This window comes from Pristiophorus japonicus, chromosome 11, assembly GCF_044704955.1.
Source record: "Pristiophorus japonicus isolate sPriJap1 chromosome 11, sPriJap1.hap1, whole genome shotgun sequence".
In the NCBI taxonomy this organism is placed as follows: Eukaryota; Metazoa; Chordata; class Chondrichthyes; family Pristiophoridae; genus Pristiophorus; species Pristiophorus japonicus.
This window is the reverse complement of record NC_091987.1, coordinates 182,206,641-182,227,001: the sequence shown is the minus strand read 5'-3', so window position 1 is coordinate 182,227,001 and position 20,361 is coordinate 182,206,641. Positions and strand designations below refer to the sequence as shown.

General features: G+C 44.1%; 1 protein-coding gene across 1 annotated transcript in view; it reads right to left on the bottom strand.

The window, feature by feature from the left end:
* The window catches only part of esama (endothelial cell adhesion molecule a), a 169,571-nt gene extending 150,884 nt beyond the window's left edge, over positions 1 to 18,687 (bottom strand). The window contains exon 1 of the mRNA XM_070894351.1: positions 18,429 to 18,687. Coding sequence (XP_070750452.1) covers positions 18,429 to 18,489 — 61 coding nt within the window. The 5' untranslated portion in view covers positions 18,490 to 18,687. The remainder of the gene's footprint in view (positions 1 to 18,428) is intronic.
* Between the last annotated feature and the right edge of the window lie 1,674 nt (positions 18,688 to 20,361).

Genomic DNA, 20,361 nt, shown 5'->3' with positions numbered 1-20,361 from the left:
TCTCCTCTAACAACCTCCTTTGTGTCTTGCAGCTCAGCCAGTAGCACGGCCACAGAGGTGAGAAGGTGGGGGCGCGGGGCAGGCGTTGGCAGATGATCCTACTACATCTGGTGCTGAGGAGCTCCGATTCTCGCCCGTCAATCCGCTGGATCTGTTCTCGACGGATGAGAGCGCGGACTTCGAAGAATCTGCATCGCCACGTTCCAGAACCCATTCCATCCCAAGGCCATCTATTGGTCCTCCGATCATTTCCGCCTCCACTCTGGAGGTGCCGGCCCCAAGCGCCTCTCCACAGGGCACCCCATTTATCCCCAGGACGGCGTCAACCCCGCAGAGGCCTCATGGATGCGGCAGGGCTGTTCCACGAGCGTGAAGAGATGACAGCAATGAGATGGTTCAGTTGTCCAGGAGGACTGTAGATATTGGTAACCAGCTCATCGCATCCCTGGATGCGATAGCCAGGAATACTGCTGCCACAACCCTCCCAGTGGTCCCAGAGCGCGGCACTCCACACCTAGGTTCCGCACCAACACTGCGAACGACAGATGTGAGCAAGGACCAAGATCCTGCTTCTGCATCAGAGAATGTTGCCCCCTCGGCACCTCCTGCTCCCGTACCCATCCAACCAACGCATCTGCCTTCAACCCCCCCAATGAGACAGCACCTAAGGAGTTCCTCGGCCAGGCGCCATGGAGCGAGGAGGGGAAGGGATAGAGATGGGGAGAAGAAAGAGAGGGCAGAAGGAAAGTGAGGTACATGTGCGCAGGTGATGGCTGTGTTATATCTCCATCTGGGTGTAGGCAATTTGTTGCAATGTTTGGGGGCTGGGGACCACGCTCCTGCTTTGCCTTTGTATTCTGTGTTGCTGGACATGTTGACCATGTGATTTATGTCAATGGTGGAAAAAGTGGGTTTTGGGCAGGGGTTGGGTGTTATTGGCTGTGTTACTTATGATTTCAGACCAATGTTGGTATTAAACATTTGTTATTGAACATAACCTTGTTGCACATTGTCTCAGATAGCTGGACCATTACACACCGGTGATTCCTTACAGTGAAAGGGTTAAATACAACTTAACATCAATCAACGCAAACTTTAACTGGCACCAAGGTGATGGGCACTATTGATGTCTGAGCTGCACACACACAGCAATGTGTCAGCGTTGTCACTCACATCAGCGCTCTTTCAGGCAAATCTTTCTGATATCAGCTCTTCACGTAAAAGTGGGATTTAACAAAGGCATCCGTCCCAGTTAGTTCCACTTTTTGTGGGCGGTTTTTGAGCGGGCGATATTCTGGGCGATATGTATGCGAGGTGGTGAAATTTACAGTGGGCGATCTCCATGGCCACTAGTTTGTGTAAATATACTCTTTACAAGAAAAAACAGTCGCCGGGCGTTATTGAATTTCGGCGTTAATTCCATGAGGAAAGTAACGCTGGACAATAATATGGGCGTTGAAATTACCCGTTCTGCTGATTCCGCCCCAAAAAAGTGGGCGGGCGGTAATATTTTTTCTCGGCATTATGCCCATTGGAAAATAATGCTCAGCAATAAGTATCCGAAAAAAGCTCGTCAGTTTCCACTTTGTACCAAAATCTGGACGTTATACATCATTTCAGCGGCTAAATGGCCGTTAAGTGGGTGTTAAGCAGGCAAAAGAAGCAGAGGTTCTAGCCCTATATGTTTCGATAAGATCACCTCTCATTCTTCTGAACTCCAATGAGTATAGACCCAACCTACTCAGCCTATCTTCATAAGTCAACCCGTTCATCTTCGGAAGCAACCCTAGTGAACTTTCTCTGAACAGTCTCCAATGCAAATATATCCTTCCTTAAATACGGAGACAAAAACTCTACGCAGTACTCCAGGTGTGGCCTCACCAATACCCTGTGCAGTTGTAAAAGAACTTCTCTGCTTTTAGGGCAAAGGGCAAAAAACGTTAGTGGGAGTTGTGTACAGACCTCCAAACAGTATTAGTGATGTTGGAGAGGGCATCAAATAGGAAATTAGGAGTGCATGCAATAAAGGTGCAGCAGTTATAATGGGTGACTTTAATATGCACATAGATTGGACTAACCAAACTGGAAGCAATACGGTGGAGGAGGATTTCCTGGAGTGCATAAGGGATGGTTTTCTCGACCAATATGTCGAGGAACCAACTAGGGGGGAGGCCATCTTAGACTGGGTGTTGTGTAATGAGAGAGGATTAATTAGTAATCTCGTTGTGCGAGGCCCCTTGGGGAAGAGTGACCATAATATGGTGGAATTCTGCATTAGGATGGAGAATGAAACAGTTAATTCAGAGACCATGGTCCAGAACTTAAAGAAGGCTAACTTTGAAGGTATGAGGCGTGAATTGGCTAGGATAAATTGGCGAATGATACTTAAGGGGTTGACTGTGGATGGGCAATGGCAGACATTTAGAGACCGCATGGATGAACTACAACAATTGTACATTCCTGTCTGGCGTAAAAATAAAAAAGGGAAGGTGGCTCAACCGTGGCTATCAAGGGAAATCAGGGATAGTATTAAAGCCAAGGAAGTGGCATACAAATTGGCCAGAAATAGCAGCGAACCCGGGGACTGGGAGAAATTTAGAACTCAGCAGAGGAGGACAAAGGGTTTGATTAGGGCAGGGAAAATGGAGTATGAGAAGAAGCTTGCAGGGAACATTAAGATGGATTGCAAAAGTTTCTATAGATATGTAAAGAGAAAAAGATTAGTAAAGACAAACGTAGGTCCCCTGCAGTCAGAATCAGGGGAAGTCATAACGGGGAACAAAGAAATGGCAGACCAATTGAACAAGTACTTTGGTTCGGTATTCACTAAGGACACAAACAACCTTCTGGATATAAAAGGGGTCAGAGGGTCTAGTAAGAAGGAGGAACTGAGGGAAATCCTTATTAATCGGGAAATTGTGTTGGGGAAATTGATGGGATTGAAGGCCGATAAATCCCCAGGGCCTGATGGACTGCATCCCAGAGTACTTAAGGAGGTGGCCTTGGAAATAGCGGATGCATTGACAGCCATTTTCCAACATTCCATTGACTCTGGATCAGTTCCTATGGAGTGGAGGGTAGCCAATGTAACCCCACTTTTTAAAAAAGGAGGGAGAGAGAAAACAGGGAATTACATACCGGTCAGCCTGACCTCAGTAGTGGGTAAAATGATGGAATCAATTATTAAGGATGTCATAGCAGCTCATTTGGAAAGAGGTGACATGATAGGTCCAAGTCAGCATGGATTTGTGAAAGGGAAATTATGCTTGACAAATCTTCTGGAATTTTTTGAGGATATTTCCAGTAGAGTGGACAAGGGAGAACCAGTTGATGTGGTATATTTGGACTTTCAGAGGCTTTCGACAAGGTCCCATACAAGAGATTAATGTGCAAAGTTAAAGCACATGGGATTGGGGATAGTGTGCTGACATGGATTGAGAACTGGTTGTCAGACAGGAAGCAAAGAGTAGGAGTAAATGGGTACTTTTCAGAATGGCAGGCAGTGACTAGTGGGGTACCGCAAGGTTCTGTGCTGGGGCCCCAGCTGTTTACACTGTACATTAATGATTTAGACGAGGGGATTAAATGTAGTATCTCCAAATTTGCAGATGACACTAAGTTGGGTGGCAGTGTGAGCTGCGAGGAGGATGCTATGAGGCTGCAGATTGACTTGGATAGGTTAGGTGAGTGGGCAAATGCATGGTAGATGAAGTATAATGTGGATAAATGTGAGGTTATCCACTTTGGTGGTAAAAACAGAGAGACAGACTATTATCTGAATGGTGACAGATTAGGAAAAGGGGAGGTGCAAAGAGACCTGGGTGTCATGGTACATCAGTCATTGAAGGTTGGCATGCAGGTACAGCAGGCGGTTAAGAAAGCAAATGGCATGTTGGCCTTCATAGCGAGGGGATATGATTACAGGGGCAGGGAGGTGTTGCTACAGTTGTACAGGGCCTTGGTGAGGCCACACCTGGAGTATTGTGTACAGTTTTGGTCTCCTAACTTGAGGAAGGACATTCTTGCTATTGAGGGAGTGCAGCGAAAGTTCACCAGACTGATTCCCGGGATGGCGGGACTGACCTATCAAGAAAGACTGGATCAACTGGGCTTGTATTCAGTGGAGTTCAGAAGAATGAGAGGGGGCCTCATAGAAACGTTTAAAATTCTGATGGGTTCAGACAGGTTAGATGCAGGAAGAATGTTCCCAATGTTGTGGAAGTCCAGAACCAGGGGTCACAGTCTAAGGATAAGGGGTAAGCCATTTAGGACCGAGATGAGGAGAAACTTCTTCACCCAGAGAGTGGTGAACCTGTGGAATTCTCTACCACAGAAAGTTGTTGAGACCAATTCACTAAATATATTCAAAAAGGAGTTAGATGAAGTCCTTACTACTAGGGGGATCAAGGGGTATGGCGGGAAAGCAGGAATGGGGTACTGAAGTTGCATGTTCAGCCATGAACTCATTGAATGGCGGTGCAGGCTAGAAGGGCCGAATGGCCTACTCCTGCACCTATTTTCTATGTTTCTATGTTTCTATACTCTATCTCCCTTGCGACAAAGGCAAACATTTCATTTGCCTTCCTGATTACTTGCTGTACCTACATACTAACTTTTTGTGTTTCATGCACAAGGACCCCCAGATCCCTCTCTACTGCAGCACTTTGCAATTTTTAGGCAAGGTAGTGGTGAAATTGGATAGGATAAAGAGGTTCTGATAATGTTGGCAGTCCTCAAAGTAGAAAAGTCACCTGGTCCAGATGGGATGCATCCTAGGTGACAGAGTAAAGTAAGGTTTGAAATTGCGGAGGCTCTGGCCACAATATTCCAATCCTCCTTAGATATGGAGGTCGTGCCAAAGAACTGCAGGATTGCAAATATTACACCACTATTTAATAAGGTAGGGGGATAAACCCAGCAACTATAGGCCAGTCAGCTTCACGTCGACTGTGGGAAAACTTTTAGGACAATCATCTGGGATAAAATTAATTGGCACTTGGAAAAGTATGGGCTAATAAATTAAAGTCAGAACGGATTTGTTGAAGACAAATCATGTTTGACTAACTTGATTGAGTTCTTGATGAAATAATGGAGAAGGTTGATGAGGGTAGTGCAATTGCTGTTGTGTATCTGGACTTGGGAGTGTATGTACACAAACCTTTAAAGGTGGCAGAACAAGTTGAGATGGATGTTAAAAAAACATATAGGATCCTTGGCCTTATTAATAGAGGCATAGAGTACAAAAGCAAGGAAGTTATGCTAAACCTTTTTAGTCCACTGGCTAGGCCTCAGCTATAGTATTGTGCTCAATTATGGGCACCACACTTTAGGAAGGATGTCAAGGCCTTACAGCGGATGCAAAAGAGAATTAATGGTACCAGGGATGAGGGACTTCAGTTATTTGGAGAGACTGGAGGACAGGGGTTGTTCTCCTAAGAGCAGAGAAAGTTATGGGGAGATTTGATAGAGATGTTCAAAATTATGAGTGGTTTTGTAACTAAGGAGAAACTTCCAGTGGCAGAAGAGTCGGTAACCAGAGGACACAGATTTAAGGAGGTTGGGAAAAGAACCAGAGGTGACATGAGGCAACATTTTCTTACATGGTGAGTTGTTGTGATCTGGGATACAATGCCTGAAAGGATGGAGGAAGCAGATTCAATAGTGAAAGGGAATTGGATAAATACTTGAAGGGTGAAAATTTACAGAGCTATAGGAAAAGAATGGAGGAAGGGGACTCGTTGGATGGTTCTACCAAATGGCCTCCTTCTGTGCTGCATCATTCTATGCTTCTACGATAAGAGCTTACAATGGCCTTAGTCTCAAGGATTCTTTATTAGCATATATATCCTTTCTTTTTTTCAATGTGCAATATAGAGGTCATAAGGAAATTAGATACCTCACTCAGAAAGGAAGGATAAATAATAAATAAATAAATACATACAGACCTAGTATTAACGTTGTGCCTTTCATAACCTCAGGACATCCCAAAACGCTTCACAACCAATGAGGTTCTTTTGAAATGTTGTCACTGTTGTAATGTAGGGCATCACAGCAGTCAATTTGGGCATATCAAGGTCCCACAAACAGCAATGAGATAAATGATTGGATAATCTGTATTACTGTTATTGGTTGAGGGACAAACATTGGCCAGGACGCTGGAAGAACTCCTCGGCTCTTCTTTGAATATTGGTTATGGTTATTTTTACGTTCACCTGAGAGAGCAGATGGGATCTCAGTGCATCGTCTCAACTGAAAGAGGGCACCTTAGCCAATGCATCACTCTCTCAAGTACTGCACTGAAGTGTCAGCCTCGGTGACATACACAAGTCTCTGGAGTAGGGCTTGAACCCATGACCTCCTGACTCAGATGAGAGTACTGCCACTGAGCAAAGCGTGGCAGCTTGGAAACAGATACGGGTGAGGCAGGGGTGAAATAAGACCACAAATTCACACGTTTGCTTAGCCACTGATAAAAATTCAGTGAAAACCTCAGCAGCCAATGCTTTTGCATCATAAAGGTAAATGGAAGAGAAAAATAGACTTGTATTTTGGAAAGCCGACTCCCAATTTTATGAATGCATACCCCAGGCAAGAGCCCTTTGATATCAGGAAGTGTTGGACTCGCTCCCCATAATTTCATGTTCATTATAATTAATGGGCTGAAAATCTTGAGGGTGCACCCAGAGTTTTCCAATATGAGCTCGCAGCGGGTATAGCTCCATTTCAGGAGTGTGCATCTGGAAACGGGAGTTTAATGCCTGGAAGGGAATTAGATAAATACTTGAAAGGGAAAAAAAATACAGAGCTATGGGAAAAGAGCAGAGGAGTGGGATTCGTTGGACGTTTCTACCAAAGAGCCAGCACAGGTACGATGGGCTGAATGGTCTCATTATATGTTGCATCATTCTATGCTTCTACGATAAGAGCTTACAATGGCCTTATCCTCAAGGATTCTTTATTAGCATATATATCCCTGTCTTTTTTTCAATGTGCAATATAGAGGTCATAAGGAAATTAGGTACCTCACTCAGAAAGGAAGGATAAATAATATATAAATAAATACATACATACTTACATATAGACCTAGCATGAATGTTGTGCCTTTCATAACTGGTTTATATTATGTGTATTGTACTCGTAAACCAGGCTGTTTAGTCCAAATCAAGATGGGTGATAACCATCGTTCCCGTTAAGCTGTGCGGCTGCCATCTGGAGGTCCCGTGCAAGTCACTTGCCGGCTTTACAAATGAAATAACCGCACTTGCGCGAGAAATTGAATGGACCGTGCAGCCAGTTATAGGGGTGGCGCACTCCAAAAAATGTGATCATTGGTGATAACCTTAATTTCTTTCCTACAGAAATGTTTAGGCAAATGCATCTTTTGGTGTTAGCTGTCTAATGTTAGAAACAAAAGAACAAGATGATGGTTGGAACTACTGTGAGGAAATGCACTGAGTATTATGATGTGGGAGCGCACAGACCAGAGAGGTCCCAAGTTAAGCCCTTGAGTTGTGCCAAGATCTCAATGGGTTAGCATTGGGAGGCACTACAATTGGCTTTAGTGTTGCTAAGCTTGGGAGCGGAGAGAGAGGTCAGCAAGGATTCTTGTTCCTAATCACTGTCAAGTGAGCTTGGCTATTACTTTGCTGGGCAGCACTGTTCTTGCTGGTAGATCCAGTTCCAAAATAGTAGTGCTGTCCAAAATATTATTGCATTTGTGTACGGGAGGGGGCGTGGTGGTAGTGCTACAGAGAAAAGGCGAATGATTGAAATAAGAGCGAATGGTATCAAAAAGCTGTAAGACATTGCTATCAATATGGGACTTAGTCTTATGTCATGACTGTAAATAGTACATTTCAAAACCATAAATTTATATCTGAGGGATTATATCTTATGTAAACACTTGGTTATTTCCCACCCAAAACTCAAAACAAAGAAGAGCTACATAATTCAAGTATGTCTTTCAGTCCAGTAATGTCATATATCTGATGGATCACTGCATAGAGTGCATTTCCAAATGAAAAAAAATTGTCAAACACATTTTCTCATGAAGATGGTGCCCCTTTAAAGGTACAAACAGATCATATAATACTCCAAGTGTGGGTGCCAATAGCATACAATCAGCATGGCTGAAATTAAAGGGACACCAATGTGACCATCTTCCACTTTCTTCAGCTGTCATATCATAGAATTATAGAAATTTACAGCACAGAAGGAGGCCATTTTGGCCCATTGTCTCCGCTCTGGCCGACAAAGAGCCTAATTCGACTTTCCAGCTCTTGGTCCATAGCCTTGTAGGTTATGACACTTCAAGTGCACATCCAAGTACTTTCTAAATGTGGTAAGGGTTTCGGCCGCTACCACCCTTTCAGGCAATGAGTTCCAGATGCCAACCATCCACTGGGTGAAAATTGTCCTCTCAAATCGACTCTAAACCTCCTACGAGTGGAAATATCCTCTCTGCATCCATCTTGTTGACCCCCCTCATTATCTTATAAGTTTCAATAAGATCACCTCTCATTCTTCTGAACTCCAATGAGTATAGGCCAAACTTACTCAACATATCTTCATAAGTCAACCCCCTCATCTCCGGAATCAATCTAGTGAACCTTCTCTGAACAGCCTCCAATGCAAGTATATCCTTCCTTAAACACGGAGACCAAAACTGTACGCAGTACTCTGGGTGTGGCCTCACCAGTACCCTGTACAGTTGTAGCAGGACTTCTCTGCTTTTATACTCAACCTCCCTTGCAATAAAGGCCAACATTCCATTTGCCTTCCTGATTGCTACTAACTGTTTGTGTTTCATAACAAGGAGATCTCTCTGTACTGCAGCACTTTGCAATTTTTCTCCATTTAAATTATAATTTGCTTTTCTATTATTTCTGACAAAGTAGATAACCTCACATTTTCCCATATTATACTCCATCTGCCAAATTTTTGCCCACTTACTTAGCCTGTCTGTATCCCTTTGCAGATTTCTTGTGTCCTCCTCACAATTTGCTTTCCCACCCATCTTTGTATCATCAGCAAACTTGGCTACATTACGCTCAGTCCCTTCATCCAAGTCATTAATATAGATTGTAAATAGTTGACGACCCAGCACCGATCTCTGCGGCACCCCACGAATCAGTTTGCCAACCGGAAAATGACCCATTTATCCTGATTCTCTGTTTTCTGTTAGTTAGCCAATCCTCTATCCATGAACTCCAAATGAGGGGGTGGGAGATGCCTGTGAGTGAATTTTTTTAACATGTGGTGACCGTTGCACATCAGCCACCACACGGGCTTGACAGAGCTACGTCTTGGTCCAGTGGCAAGAATTAAACAAGACATCTGGAGACCAGCTCTGCTGCACGGACCTAGCGCGCGCACATGGGCTGGCCTGTGCTGCCCCTGGACCCTCGGCTCTTCTGGGCCCCATACCCTCATCTGTCGCACCTCCGCTACGATCTCTCGCCGCTCCTCCGCCATAAACATTCACCGCATCTCGCCACAAAGATTCGCCGCTCAACCGCCCCGACCATCCCACTCCTCTGTATCTGGGCACTGCCGATGTTCCTGCCCACGCTCCAAAATGGCGAACAGGGTTTTGATGACGTCACCCAGTCGCCCATCTCAAAATCGTCGCACAGCTGGAGCAGTTCGCGCTGGAGGCTGAAGTGGTACACCGCTCCAGCTCTTTTATAGCCCGACCTATGGAGCTGTTCTCTCGCAGGTCGGGGGGGCCACAATGTCCCAGACCCGCCGCTCCAGCTCTTTTATACTGCGATCTATGGATAGTAGGAGCATGCGTGCGCACTAGGTCCTTGCAGCAGAGCTTGGTCCCCAGTCGCCTTGGTTAACCCTTGCCACTGTACCAAGACCGAGCTCTGTCAAGCCCGTGTGGTGGCTGATGTTAAAAGAATCCACGCACAGGCATCTTTCACCCTTCGGTATGTAGTTCGGGACCCAGAATGTCAGGTCCCTCATTGAAACACCTGTGAACTCATCCCTTTTTGGTGTGGAAGCAGGTCATCCTTGTTACGAGGGACTGCTTAATACTATACTATATCCATGCCTATATATTACCCCCAACCCTGTGAGCTTTTATCTTGTGCAGTAACCTCTTATGTGACACCTTATCGAATGTCTTCTGGAAATCCAAAAACATCACATCCACTGGTTCCACCTTATCCACCCTGCTCGTCACATCCTCAAAGAACTCCAGCAAATTTGTCAAACATGATTTTTCATTCACAAAACCATGCTGACTCTGCTTGATTGAAACATGCTTTTCCAAATGTCCCGCTACTTCTTCCTTAATAATGGACTCTAGCATCATCATCATAGGCAGTCCCTCGAAATCGAGGAAGACTTGCTTCCACTCCAAAAGTGAGTTCTCAGGTGACTGAACAGTCCAATTCGGGAATTGCAGTCTCTGTCGCAGGTGAGACAGACAGTCATTGGAGGAAAGTGTAGGTGGGGAGTCTAGTTTTCCGCACTCTCCTTGCGCTGTCTGCATTTGCTTTCTGCATGCTCTCGGCGACAAGACTCAAGGTGCTCAGCACCCTCCCGAATGCTCTTCCTCCTCTTTGGGTTTCAAGGGTTTCAAGGACACCCTCAAAGTCTCCTTGATGAAGTGCAACATCCCCACCGACACCTGGGAGTCCCTGACCAAAAACCATCCTAAGTGGAGGAAGAGCATCCAGGACTCTCTAGCATTTTCCCAACGACAGATGTTAGGCTAACTGGTCTATAGTTTCCTGCTTTCTGTCTCCCTCCTTTTTTTAATAGGGGCGTTACATTTGCGGTTTCCCAATCTGCTGGGACTGCCCCAGAATCCAGGGAATTTTGGTAGTTTACAACCAATGCATCCACTATCTCTGCAGCCACTTCTCTTAAGACCCTAGGATGTAAGCCATCAGGTCTAGGGGACTTGTCCGCCTTTAGTCCCATTATTTTACCGAGTACTACTTCATTAGTGATAGTGATTGTATTAAGTTCCTCCCTACCTATAGCCCCTTGATTATCCACTATTGGGATGTTTTTAGTGTCTTCTACCATGAAGACAGATACAAAATATTTGTTCAAAATCTCTGCCATTTCCCTGTTCTCCATTATTAATTCCCCAGTCTCATTCTCCAGGGGACCAACATTTACTTTAGCCACTCTTTTCCTTTTATATACCTGTAGAAACTCTTACTATCTGTTTTTATATTTCGTGCTTGTTTAATTTCATAATCTATCTTCCCTCTCAATCATTTTTTAAGTCGTTCTCTGCTGACTTTTAAAAATTTCCCAATCCTCTGGCCTCCTACTAGTCTTGGCCACGTTGCATGCCTTTATTTTCAATTTGATACCCTTCCTTATTTCCTTAGTTAGCCACGGATAGTTATCCCTTCGCTTACAGTGTTTCCTTCTCAGTGGGATATATTTTTGTTGTGAGTTATGAAATATCTCCTTAAATATGTCTGCCACTGCTCATCAACTGTCCCATTCTTTAATCTATTTTCCCAGTCCACTTTAGCCAACTCTGACCTCATACCTTTGCAGTCTCCTTTATTTAAGCTTAGGACCCTGGTTTGAGAATCAACTTTCTCACCCTCCAACTGAACTTGAAATTCAACCATATAATGATCACTCATTCCTAGAGGATCTTTTACTACGAGATCATTTATTAATCCTGCCTTATTATACAGTACTAGATCTAAGATAGCCTGCTCCCTGGTTGGTTCCGCAATGTATTGTTCAAGAAAACTATCCTGGTTACACTCTATGAACTCCTCCTCAAAGCTAGCCTGGCCAAATTGCTTTGCCCAATCAATATGAAGGTTAAAATCACCCATGATTATTGCCGTTCCTTTATTACAAGCCTCCGTTACTTCTTGACCCTCCTTGTTACCTCCTCAAAAAATTGAATCAGTTAGTCAGACACGACCTTCCCTTAACAAATCCATGCTGATTGTCCTTGATTAAACCTTGTCTTTTTAAATGAAGATTTATCCTAGAATTTTTTCCAGTGATTTTCCCACCACCGAGGTTAGGCTGACTGGTTTGTAATTACTTGGTCTTCCTAATAAAGTAATGCCCAGTGGATCTCACTAAACTGGGTAATAGTCATCATTTTATAGGATTCCTTTTGGTCTATGTCACTTCTTTGCAATGATGTTTACGCTGAAGAATTACCATTTAGACATTTTATCCAAATTTTTTGGAGATATCAGCAATTCTTTGGCTAGTATATATTAATGATTTACACTTAATTTCCCATCTTTTCTGGAATACATGCACATTTTTAAAATACTGACTAAATACACATGGAGACTATAAGATCAGACTGACTCCCAGTGCTGGGATAAACTTTCCACAGTGAGAGCCTGTTGTAGCCCGAGTCAGAGCACCGACTAGCATTCCTCCCACTATCTATACCTGGATAGCTAAGGTTAGAGGAACTGATGACAAATCAGAGCTCAAAACAGTGGTGAAGCATCACCTTAAAGCAACACCACCCAATAAGTCAGATCAGGTCTTGAAATCTCCTCCAGCCCAACAACCCGCCGAGAACTTTGCATTCTACCAACTCTGGCCGCTTGTACATCCACCACTTCCTTTACCCTACCATTGACATAAGAACATAAGAACATAAGAATTAGGAATAGGAGTAGGCCATCTAGCCCCTCGAGCCTGCTCCGCCATTCAAAAAGATCATGGCTGATCTAGCCGTGGACTCAGCTCCACTTATCCGCCCGCACCCCATAACCCTTAATTCCCTTATTGGCTAAAAATCTATCTATCTGTGATTTGAATACATTCAATGAGCTAGCCTCAACTGCTTCCTTGGGCAGAGAGTTCCACAGATTCACAACCCTCTGGGAGAAGAAATTCCTTCTCAACTCGGTTTTAAATTGGCTCCCCCATATTTTGAGGCTGTGCCCCCTAGTTCTAGTCTCCCCGACCAGTGGAAACAACCTCTCTGCCTCTATCTTGTCTATCCCTTTCATTATTTTGAATGTTTCTATAAGATCACCCCTCATCCTTCTGAACTACAATGAGTAAAGACCCAGTCTACTCAATCTATCATCATAAGGTAACCCCCTCATCTCCAGAATCAGCCTAGTGAATCATCTCTGTACCCCCTCCAAGGCTAGTATATCCTTCCTTAAGGTGACTAAAACTGCATGCAGTACTCCAGGTGCGGCCTCACCAATACCCTGTACAGTTGCAGCAGGACCTCCCTGCTTTTGTACTCCATCCCTCTTGCAATGAAGGCCAACATTCCATTCGCCTTCCTGATTACCTGCTGCACCTGCAAACTAACTTTTTGGGATTCATGCACAAGGATCCCCAGGTCCCTCTGCACCACAGCATGTTGTAATTTCTCCCCATTCAAATAATATTCCCTTTTACTATTTTTTTTCCAAGGTAGATGACCTCAAATTTTCCGACATTGTATTCCATCTGCCAAATCTTAGCCCATTCGCTTAACCTATCTAAATCTCTTTGCAGCCTCTCTGTGTCCTCTACACAACCCGCTTTCCCACTAATCTTTGTATCATCTGCAAATTTTGTTACACTACACTCTGTCCCCTCTTCCAGGTCATCTATGTATATTGTAAACAGTTGTGGTCCCAGCACCGATCCCTGTGGCACACCACTAACCACCAATTTCCAACCCGAAAAGGACCCATTTATCCCAACTCTCTGCTTTCTGTAAGCCAGCCAATTCTCGATCCATGCTAATACATTTCCTCTGACTCCGTGTACCTTTATCTTCTGCAGTAACCCTTTGTGTGACACCTTATTGAATGCCTTTTGGAAATCTAAATACACCACATTCATCGGTACACCTCTATCCACCATGCTCGTTATATCCTCGAGCATGGTGAATAGAGGTGTACCGATGGATGTGGTGTATCTGGGCCCTAAGCTCCGGAATTTGCTCCCCGAACTTCTCCGCCTCTCTCTACTCCTTTTAAGACACTGCATAAAACCTACCTCTTTGACTAAGCATTTAGTCACCTGTCCTACTGTCTCCTTCTTTAGCTCGGTGTCAATTTTTGCCTGATTATGCTTCTGTGAAGCACCTTGGAATGTTTTACAGGTACTACTTTAAATGTGCTATATAAATGCAAGTTGTTGTTGTGAGGGGGAGTATTAAACAGTCCCTCACTGAAATTTGTGCTTTCAAAATTGACGTTGCAACTCTCTCTTGCATCAATGCCTCAGAATATACAGAAGACTTTACTCTAAGTTGCACCAATGCTGCTAGCTCCTTCCTTTCACAGAGCTAATAAAATCCATCCCTGTACAACTCGGAAACGCCACATGCATCCTAAGGCAAATCTCTCTCTGCAACAGACTGAAGTATCTTCGAAAAGATACGAGATCTAGTTTACTGTTGGACTTTGTACAGTAGGTCACCTACATCCAGTTTCAAGAGATAAAAGGAGAGATCATTGCAAAGGTCAGATGCCAATACACATCAGAAACTCAATGGGTGTGGCACAGGTACTAACTTATGTTGCTTATCAGCCAAGAAATACTGTGGTAGTGTCCCCACGTCACAAGGCATGCCTTTGATGACCTCAGTACTATTAAAGGACAGCTACTGTTGTCATCACCATCATAGACAGCTCCTCAAAATCGAGGAAGACTTGCTTCCATTTTAAAAATGAGTTCTCAGGTGACTGAACAGTCCAATATGGGAATTACAGTCTCTGTCACAGGTGGAACAGACAGTCGTTGAAGGAAACGGTGGGTGAGACTGGTTTGCCGCATGCTCTTTCCACTGCGTGCCCTTGATTTCTGCATGCTCTCGGCGACGAGACTCAAGGTGCTCAGCGCCCTCCCGGATGCACTTCCTCCACTTAGGGCAGTCTTTGGCCAGAGACTCCCAGGTGTCGGTGGGGATGTTGCATTTTATCAGGGAGGCTTTGAGGGTGTCCTTGAAACGTTTCCTCTGCCCACCTTTGGCTCACTCGCCACGTATGGGTTCCGAGTAGAGTGCTTGCTTTGGGAGTATGGTGGTAAAAAGAGCAGCCAATTTGCACAGAGTAAGGTCCCACAAATAGCAATGAGATAAATGAGCAGATTTTGGTTGAGGGATAAATATTGGCCAGGGAATGAATATGCTGCTCTTCTTCAAATAATGCCATGGGATCTTTTGCATCCACCTGAGAGAGAAGACGGTTTAACCTCTCAGCAAAAAGACTGCAGCTCAGACATTGCAGCACTCCCTCAATACTTCACTGAAGTGTCAGTCTAGATTATATTCTGATGCAAGGTCATCGACCTGAAATATTAACTCTGTTTCTCTCCCCACAAATGCTGCCTGAACTGCTGAGTATTTCCAGCATTTTCTGTTTTTATTAGTCTAGATTATATGTATTCAGGTCTCTGGTATGGGGCTTGAACCCACCAACCTCTTTGAGTCAGAGGTGAAAGTGCTACCACTGAACCATGCCAGACAGCAGATTGTCACCTTGCTTTTTTGAAATAATGCAATCCTTGACAGCAAATATTTTTCACGTTATAATGAGGTTTGCATTAAATGGACTGTCATGGCTTTAAAAATAAAAAGAAAGGCTTGCATTTATATAGCGCCTTTCATAACCACCAGACGTCCCAAAGCACTTTACAGCTAATGAACTGTTGTAATGTGGGAAACGCGGCAGCCAATGTACACACAGCAAGCTCCCACAAACAACAATGTGATAATTGCCAGGTAATTTGCTTTTGTTGTGTTGATTGAGGGATAAATATTGGCCAGGACACCGGGGATAACTCCCCTGCTCTTCTTCAAAATAGTGCCATGGGATCTTTTACGTCCATCTGAGAGAGCAGACGGAGCCTCAGTTTACCGTCTCATCTAAAAGACATCACCTCCAACAGTGCAGCACTCCCTCAGCACTTCACTGGCATGTGCCTAGATTTATGTGCTCGAGTCCCTGGAGTGGGATATGAAAGGTTCAGTAAACCTATAACCAGGAGATATCATCATAACAGGTACTGACAAGAAGAGTGGGATGAGTCATTGCTCACTGAATAGTGTACAGACACACAATACATGTTTACAGTTCAGTTGCCTCTAAATAGAAAATTCACTTGTTACATTATTTGTACCTATGGAGCTGACATAGTATTAAGGTCAGTGCACTCATGTTTTTCTTTAAAGAGACCGGATCCAGTACTAAGGTCCACAAACCCTACTACATCTCTTAACCAAAAGTTTCCTGAATGTCAGGGTTGCCTTGTCGATCGCAGCAGCTTTGTGCTAGCCATGGCTCAGTGGGTAGCACTCTTGCTGTTAAGTCACAAGGTTGGGAGTTCAAGTCCCACTGCAGAGACTTGAGCACAAAAAAGCTAGGCTGACACTCCAGTGCAGTACTGTGGGAGTGCTGCATAGTCAGAGGTGCTGTCTTTCAGATGAGATGTTAAATCAAGGTCTCATCTGCCCTCTCGTGTATGTGAAATATCCCATCGTACTACCTGAAGAAAAACAGGCGAGTCCCCCTGTCCTGACCCCCTTCCCCCCCCCCCCCCCCCTGTGTCTTGGTCAATATTTTTTTTCATTCAAAACAAGATCATTGTAATGGGTTTTCTGGTCAGTATCACATTGCTGTTTTTGGGAGCTTGCTGTGTACAAATTGTGTTTCCTACATGACTGGACTTCAAAAGTACTTCATTGGCTGTAAAGCACTTTGGGACATCATGAGGTCGTGAAAGGCACTATAGAAATGCAAGCCTTTCTTTTTTTCTCCATCCTATTTACACAAAAGTCAGGATAAATCAAGCCCTACAAATTATCCCAAAGGGACATAAAATCGAATACAATAAGGTGAAAACGCCTTGAAATTCACAGCCGAACTGACATAGTGGTTAAAAGGTCTACTGTTCGTTCAATATTCAAGAGCTACTTTTGTTCCCAGCAAACAGGAGCTCTCCTGTGTCTAGAATAGTGCCAGATAGTGGGATCATTTCAGAAGCTCACTAACTGTTTTCCAATAGCAGAAGTCTAATAACTAGGACAGCGCAGTCCAGAAGCTGATGAACCCAACGCTTTGTATTGCAGGATATTATAAGATCAAAAATCTGTAACACAGGAAGGCCCTATTTTAAATAACCATGCTTCCATTTTTTGATATATAAGCTTATTATGTTTGAAAAAAGTGACATTTTTAGTGTCGGCATTATCCCCGAGTATCTCAATGCAAAATCGAATCCATTAGGTTGTTTTTTTAAATATATCTTTGCTAAATTTAATTTCCATATACAAGTTTTTAATCACCCATTTGCTACTGTTCTTATAAATGAATGTCAGCTATGCCTCAGTGGGTAACACACTCACTTCTAGGTCAGAAGGTTGTGGGTTCAAGTCCAACTCCAGGGGCTTGAGCACAAAAACCTAGGCTGAAACTCCACTGAGGGAGCGCTGCACTGACGGAGGTGCCATCTTTCGGATAAACCATTAAACCGGGGCCCTGTCTGCCCCCTCAGGTGGATGTAAAAGATCCCATGGCACTATTTCGAAGAGCAGGGGAGTTATCCCTGATGTCCTGGCCAATATTTATCCCTCAATCAACATAATAAAAACAGATTATCCGGTCAGCATCACATTGCTGTGAGTGGGAGCTTGCTGTGCGCAAATTGGCTGCCACGTTTCCCACATTACAACAGTGACTACACTTCATTGGCTGTAAAGCGCTTTGAGGCGTCCGGTGGTCGTGAAAGGCGCTATATAAATTTGAGTCCTTCATTTTTTCTTTTTAAATGAAAGATACATTTCTGACAAAAAAAACTAACAGTGGGCATCGGGAGAGCTCACGGCTCATTGAAACCAGCGGTAGGTTGGTGAAATTCACCTCCAAATCATTTGTGTGTCTCCCCGTGGGGGCTGAAAAAATTAAACGGTGTCGAACTTTCTGTCACTTATTGGTGTGGGGAGGGACTGCGAAAACTTCTCACCTTTTCCAGTGGAAAAGGATGTGCTCAAGGTGGCAATTGTTTGACAGTGGACGGAGTGGGAACGACCCATTCTCACCGATTCCACCTGCAGCATTCCTCCCCCGAACGTTTTCCCGTCACCAATGCAAACCTAAAATCCATGAACTAGACTGGATTTTTTTTGGTGATAAGCAAATACCCCAGGGAATCCACTGGCTTATTTTACTTTGTCAAATATTTCCAAAAGTTATTTTGAGAAGTAATTAGACTGTAACATTAGCAGAAATGAGTTTGCTTTATGTTTTCTGTTAATTGTCTGTACATTATATCTGAGTTGTAATTGTAACGCTGTTAATCTGTAAATTGAAATGCTGAAAGTAAAAGGCGTGTCCTGTAATTATAGACACAGATAATATGTTTAAAAGTTGCTTAGCAGAAACAAAACAAGTTTCGGTAAATAAAACACCCACCTCCTGCCAATAATGAAATAAAACTATGCTTACCGTTAAATACAGTCGGTGTTACCAGCAATGAAACCCAAAGTGTCAATTTCACTGCATCCATGGTGATTTCCCCCCTGTTTAATATCCAAATGTCTCGGTGGAAGAAAGAAACAGCTCCGGATTAGTTTCCCTCGAAAGTAATCTCTTGGACAAGAAGCTTGCAAACAGCCGACTTGTATTAATTCAGGACATCGACCTGCTGCACTGATGCGATTGTTTAATCTACGCTGCCCAGCGGAGGCTGAGAGCAGCGATGCGGAATATCAGCGCTGTCTTATCTGGCACTGGTGCCCTGGAGCACTTGCTGCACTCTCCGGTCCCCGGGAGCCCGCTGTCAATCAAACCCAGAAATACACTTGTCAATCAGCGCCAGTGCTTCGCCCGGAACAGTTGATTGGCTGCGCGACCTGTCAATCAAACTGCACCTGCAGCACGTCATTTTCAAATTTACAAGGATTGAGCCAAATCTCCCCGCCCTCCCAATTGGTCAACGGGACAAAGACTTGTATTTACATATCCCGGCTCTCGGAAAGTGTTTCCCATGCAATGAATCACTTTCGATTGCAGTGACAGTTCTTATGTAGAAACGTGAAATGCCATAAAAAATGGCCAATAAAGGCGTTACAACTATACCTGGCCCAACCCCAGGTAAATGATTTGACTTTTCAAATCATTTAAAGTACATGGTGACAAACTATTGCTTAATATTAAGAATTCTGGTTCATAGGTTACAAACAATATTTTATCATTTAATTAGATGATCGCTTGGCAACCTCCCATATCAAGGTGTCCTGGTTAGCATTTATCCTTCAATTAACATCACTAAAACAGATTATCTGGTCATTATCTCAGTGCTGTTTGTGGGAGCTTGCTGTGTGCAAATTGGCTGCTGTGTTTTCTACATTGCAACAGTGACTACACAGAGGTACTTTTTTGGTTGCAAAGGATGGACTGAGGTTGTGAACGGCACTATATAAATGTTTTGATTTATTTATAGTCTTCCTTTCATCCTAACATCTCCACTATCAACTGTAGCCCAAGGACTGGACAACCAGTCTTTCTCCACAGATGGTGACGGACCTGAAAGGGGCCACTATCGAGCTTTGTGCTTCCAGGACAAGTCTCACTGCCCAGAGAATATTGCGCATTGAGGGACGTCTGCACACCATTTCCCTGCTATTTAAATAGACTGAGAATCATGTATGCCCCAATTTCCAACATACTCTCCAAGAGGCGAGGGGCAATGTCACATCAGAAGCACAGTTTAAAAAAATGCCCCGATATGTATTTCTAGTATTTTCTGCTTTTATTTTAGATTTCCAGTATTTGTAGCATTTTTTAATTTTAATTCAATTGTACCTTCTGCTATTCCTATATTCCCATAACGATCGATCCCTGCTAGATATTTATCCAGCTCCTTTATAAATAAGATAAACATCTCGGTCTCAACTATTTTTCCTCGACACATATCCACCTCTCTTTGGGAGGAGGAGGTCCTACTCCTACAGTATGTGCTTACAGTCTATATCCAATAGCCTTTTTACCTCTGCCTTTTGTTTCAGCATTTTGAAGACCCTATGGGGGAAAATTTGGTTTGTTTGCACCTCCCATTGGCGACCCCGGGGCACTAACGGGACCCAAACGACTTTTCGGCCAGGCATGGCACCACGACTGACTCCCGCGAAACTCCGCAGGAGTATAGCGGCGGTACTAACCGGTAGCGCCATGTGAGGCTGCCGCATACAATATCCACGACAGCTTTGCGGGGTGCGTACCGGGCTGTAGTCCGCTTGCGGGGTGAAAATTAAAGGGGAGGTGCGCTGCTGAAAATGTTTTAAATGGCCGACTTACCGGTCGCGGCCTTCTTCAGTGCAGATCTTGGGGTCCGTGCCACAATCTTGCAGCACGGCACTCCCTTTGTGCGCTGGGCTAC